The sequence below is a fragment of the Sinocyclocheilus rhinocerous genome, unplaced genomic scaffold (assembly GCF_001515625.1).
Source record: "Sinocyclocheilus rhinocerous isolate Xijiao unplaced genomic scaffold, SAMN03320098_v1.1 scaffold620, whole genome shotgun sequence".
Lineage (NCBI taxonomy): Eukaryota > Metazoa > Chordata > Actinopteri > Cypriniformes > Cyprinidae > Sinocyclocheilus > Sinocyclocheilus rhinocerous.
The window spans coordinates 165196-169590 of record NW_015637138.1 but is presented as its reverse complement, the minus strand read 5'-3'; the positions used below and the strand labels follow the sequence as shown (position 1 = coordinate 169590).

The window sequence follows — 4395 nt, the reverse complement described above, 5'->3', positions numbered from 1 at the left end:
ATTTAGCCACTTGAATAAGAGACGAAGTGTCTTACACTAATAAAAAAGACAAGTTTAGATGAACACGAAACTAAAACTGTGTACCACAAAAGTTCATAAAAAATATTGTATACATATTTTAAATGTTTAATGTATAAAGTAATGATATTTACGTGTACAGACCCCAGATATTATCTTTATCCTCTCTAACACTGCCATCTGGTGTTGAAATGTGAAAATTATGCTAGACGCATTAATTCAGCTGATCATTTTAATGTAAGATACATTATTTCTGTGTTCACGCTGTCTTTTAAATCCGATTTTAAACTATTGGAAAAATATATATACGCCCAAGCTGACATGTATCGCTCTTATCCGAGAAATACTCCTAATGCTAATTACCACATATTGACATAATTATCGATTTAGATCTCAAATACGCCTAAATACTATTTGAATACATTATTCTCCAATTTAATCCTCACGTTAATGCTCATCATCAACCGGAAGTCCGCGAGCGCCGCCTCAGCCCCTCCTCTCTCTTCCGCTCAGATGTCCTTGTAGCTATGGAAACTCATCAGCGGGCAGCATCCTCCTACAGTTTGTTCACCCCGTCGTCTGGACAGCTAAGCTAAATTTGTATGTAAAACATCGGTTCAAAATGGCGATCGGCCGTCAAACGCTTTCCTTGGTACTCCTCTCATGGCTGTGTGAGTAATATTTCTTCATCTGCTGTAAATGAGTGAGTAGGTCTTGTTGAATTGTGGCGGTCGTGGATCCGTGTGATGGCATTCTCGCGCTGACCCCTGCTGCTAATGCTTTACTACCGTTAGCCATTTAACGCCACGCTCAGTTTTTGTAAACACAGCTCGCGGTTTCTAGTAAGATGGGAATGTTACTCACTGCTGGAGTGATTGGTTTATATCGCCCAACAGTGGAATACAACGAGCGTGTCTCAATACCCAGTGAACTGCCTGCTTTGACAGCATTTTTGACCGCGTTCGAACGTTTCTAATATGAACATCATATACTCGAAGATGTTGTTTAGGTAGGTAGTTCACTAGGAGTTGAGACACAGCTCTTGTTTGTGTTCCTCAGTATGCTTCTGTGTGTTAATAGCTTAATTTAGAGTCGTTTTAATCAGATTAATACCCTTTTGAAAAAGAAGTCCACTTTAGCATACTTTTAAAAAGAGCAAAAAATTACTTATTTGAAATGAGTGAACTGAATATAATTAATTGCATGTTATTTACAATTAAATGAAAATGCATTGTAGTTTAAATGTAATAATTAGTTGAACTAATTAAACTAGAGTGTTTTTTGACATGCGTAATTTAATAATTATTTCTATTGCTTTTAGTTAAAGTGTACTGCCAAATGAAATGGCAAGCATTTATGGTAAACTAGAATCTAATGTCATTTCTATTGAAATGTGTATGTCATTAAATATATTTGTATTTTCACATTTGTAATGATGAAGATGCAATTTAGTACATTTAAAATATGTTCATTTTAAATATTGAAAAACACACTACAGTTAAAATTAAAATCAAGTACTTTATATGTGCTTTAGTATTTTAGTATTTAGTGTCAACACATTAAAATAAGAGTACTTAAATCATGACAAAAATGTATATTAAAAGAATAAGTAGTTTAAAGTAAAACTTTTAATTTGACATTTTTAAAAGTTTAATTGTGTTAAAAAAAACTGTCATGAAAGTGTAATCTTTTTAAGTACTCTTTTTTTTATTTCAGTAATATTATATTATCAATATAGTGTTCTAAAAATATATGGTTTTAAGATTTGAAGTACACTGTAAGAACACATTCAATGCACTTAAGCCCACTTCTTTTTCACAAGGGTAGAAAATCAACTATTTAAGTTTATTGTTGAATTATTTCATTGTAGCTGACATGTTTTTGAGGTATTGCCGGTCACATGTTATTGGACTCGACCAGAGCTTTTCATTTTCTTCTCAGCACAGTGTGCCTCTGTGCAAGTTGTGTGATGTGTGAAGAGGTGTAGCTTCATTCACTCATTCTCAAAGCCGTTGCTGTTGGTCAATGTGTCCTGAATACCAAAATACTTTAAAATGGGCTCAACTTCAGCCTAATTTCACTTTGACCAGTGGCGGGGTCTTTGTAAACTAGAAAGTGCTGTCAGAACTGTGGAGAAGAGTTTTTGTAAACAATCATGCGATAAAGAATGTCTCAAGTCAAAGATCACACCACCACCCCCTTCTCTCCCACTCTTTCTTTTTCCCGTCACTTTTTAGGTCACTTCTTTGTAAAGTCTGGAATAGCACTTTTAGTTAGTATGTCATGTGAAATGCTACAACAATCAGCTATTGTCTTGTACAGTAATTATCCACAAAGTATGCCATCAAAACAACCGTAAACTGAAATCACAATTAACATAAAATAACACGCATATTAAAAAGGGGGCTTTTGTTATGTTGTTTAGAGTGGAAATGCAGAAAGGTGTTATTAGGATTTGTGTTTTTTAAACTGTTACAATAACAAAACAAACATCTCTCTCTCTCTCTATATATATATATATAAACACACACACACACACACACACACACTACATTATTCATACACATTCTTGGACTAATTATACAAAAAACTATATATATATATATATATGTATGTATTTATAAAAACACACACATATGAAGAAAAATAATGCAACTAAAGTAAAAAACAAACAAAAAAAACATGAGCTTTTCCTAATCTTAAAAGTTGTTTGCTGAAAAATGAATCTCATATTAATGCAGCATTCTTTTGTTTGATGTAAACAGGGACCTTTCTAACATTGTCGCTTCCATACAGTGACCGCATGCTTCCCAGTGGTGGATAATGTAGCTTGTCTAATCGGGAAATGTCAACAGCAGATGTAAAAATAGACCATGATGCATGCGATGGGAAAGTCAGCCTTAGAACCGTCACCAGAAACCTTGACGTTCTCCAGCTGTGGCAATATGACTCTGCTCTAGTCTCCCATAATGTGCCTCTCTACAGTGGTTAAATGCAGCAGAATTCACTTCATCAGTACAAAACTGTCCCATGTGTAGCTATTCCTCGAGCTTGTCAGTCTAGGTGATGATAAAACGCCACAGATGTTTGGTTTATGATAACTGAAGTCTGTCTCATGCTTTGCAGAAGTCCATATGGTAAGATTTTAATCTGATGCTAAAGCCACAGATTGTCACATATGGATCACTGTAAATACACTCTGTGGATTTCATGAGATTATGTGAAAGTGGAAAATGCATCTGGAAATAGCAAATGCCCTAAACCCCAAATTATTTTCTCATATGAGCGAAGCCTATTGGGACTGTCAGGCTTTGCCAATAATTTGTTTCATATTTGCCTTTTCATTATGTCACACTGTCTGGCCTTTTTGAGTTGGTGCGGACAGACCGAAACTGAAAAAACACACAAGCTCTTCTAAATCTGTCCATGAATTTTCAACAGAAATGTGTTCAGGTCTGGTTACAGTTTCCCCAAGATACTTACAACGTTTATTCTTCCATTATGCTTCCCATAAACATTATAAAAAGTCGAAAAGATAAAACTGAGAAACTGAGTCACCCATTACTGAAATGCATAAGATTTTTTCGTCTTTGACATTAGAACATAAGAAAATAATCAAAGAAGGATGTTTGAAATAAGATAATTAGTATAATTACACTGTAGAGAGCATTTCATGTAAAACATGTCCAGAACTGGGTCATATCTGATATTAATTTTCAACAGTGATACTCATTATATTCTCATTAATGTAGTACAGTAATGAAAAATGATCCTGCCCGCACACAATGTTATTAAAATCATACTAAATTAAAGCCAGTACAACAGATATTACAATGGAAACAATTTAATAGGGCTATATATATTTTTAGTTTTGTTGTGGATGTGTTGCAGTGAAGCCGGTGATGCCCAGGTGTAGTGTGCCGGAGGCAGTTACAGTGGGTTCAAGCACTGAACTGCGCTGTATTGAGAACGAAGGCTTTCCACAGTCACACTATCAGTGGTTCAAAAACAACGAGGAGCTGCCAGAAGACCCGAAAACCAGCAGCAAGTTCTACAATTCTTCATACACCATGAACACTGAGACTGGTTCGCTGGCAAGTGTGCTGTGCTGTTTTTGTGCTGTCATGCTAGTAAAAATGCTTACATTTTTTACTTTCTTTAAATATCATTTACATTTTTACATTTACATTTAGTCATTGAGCAGACGCTTCTATCCAAAGCGACTTACAAATGAGGACAATAAAAGCAATCAAAACTAACAAAAGAGCAGCAATATGTAAGTGCAAATGACAAGTCTCGCTTAGCCTAACGCAGTACACGTAGCAAGGTATTATATATATATATATATATATATATATACACATATACACACACACA

The 4395-nt window shown here is 34.9% G+C and overlaps 1 protein-coding gene across 1 annotated transcript in view; it reads left to right on the top strand.

Moving 5' to 3' along the window:
* The first annotated feature begins 526 nt into the window (after positions 1-526).
* The window catches only part of LOC107748596 (junctional adhesion molecule C-like), an 11212-nt gene continuing 7343 nt past the window's right edge, over positions 527-4395 (top strand). The window contains exon 1 of the mRNA XM_016563473.1: positions 527-689. Coding sequence (XP_016418959.1) covers positions 641-689 — 49 coding nt within the window. The 5' untranslated portion in view covers positions 527-640. The remainder of the gene's footprint in view (positions 690-4395) is intronic.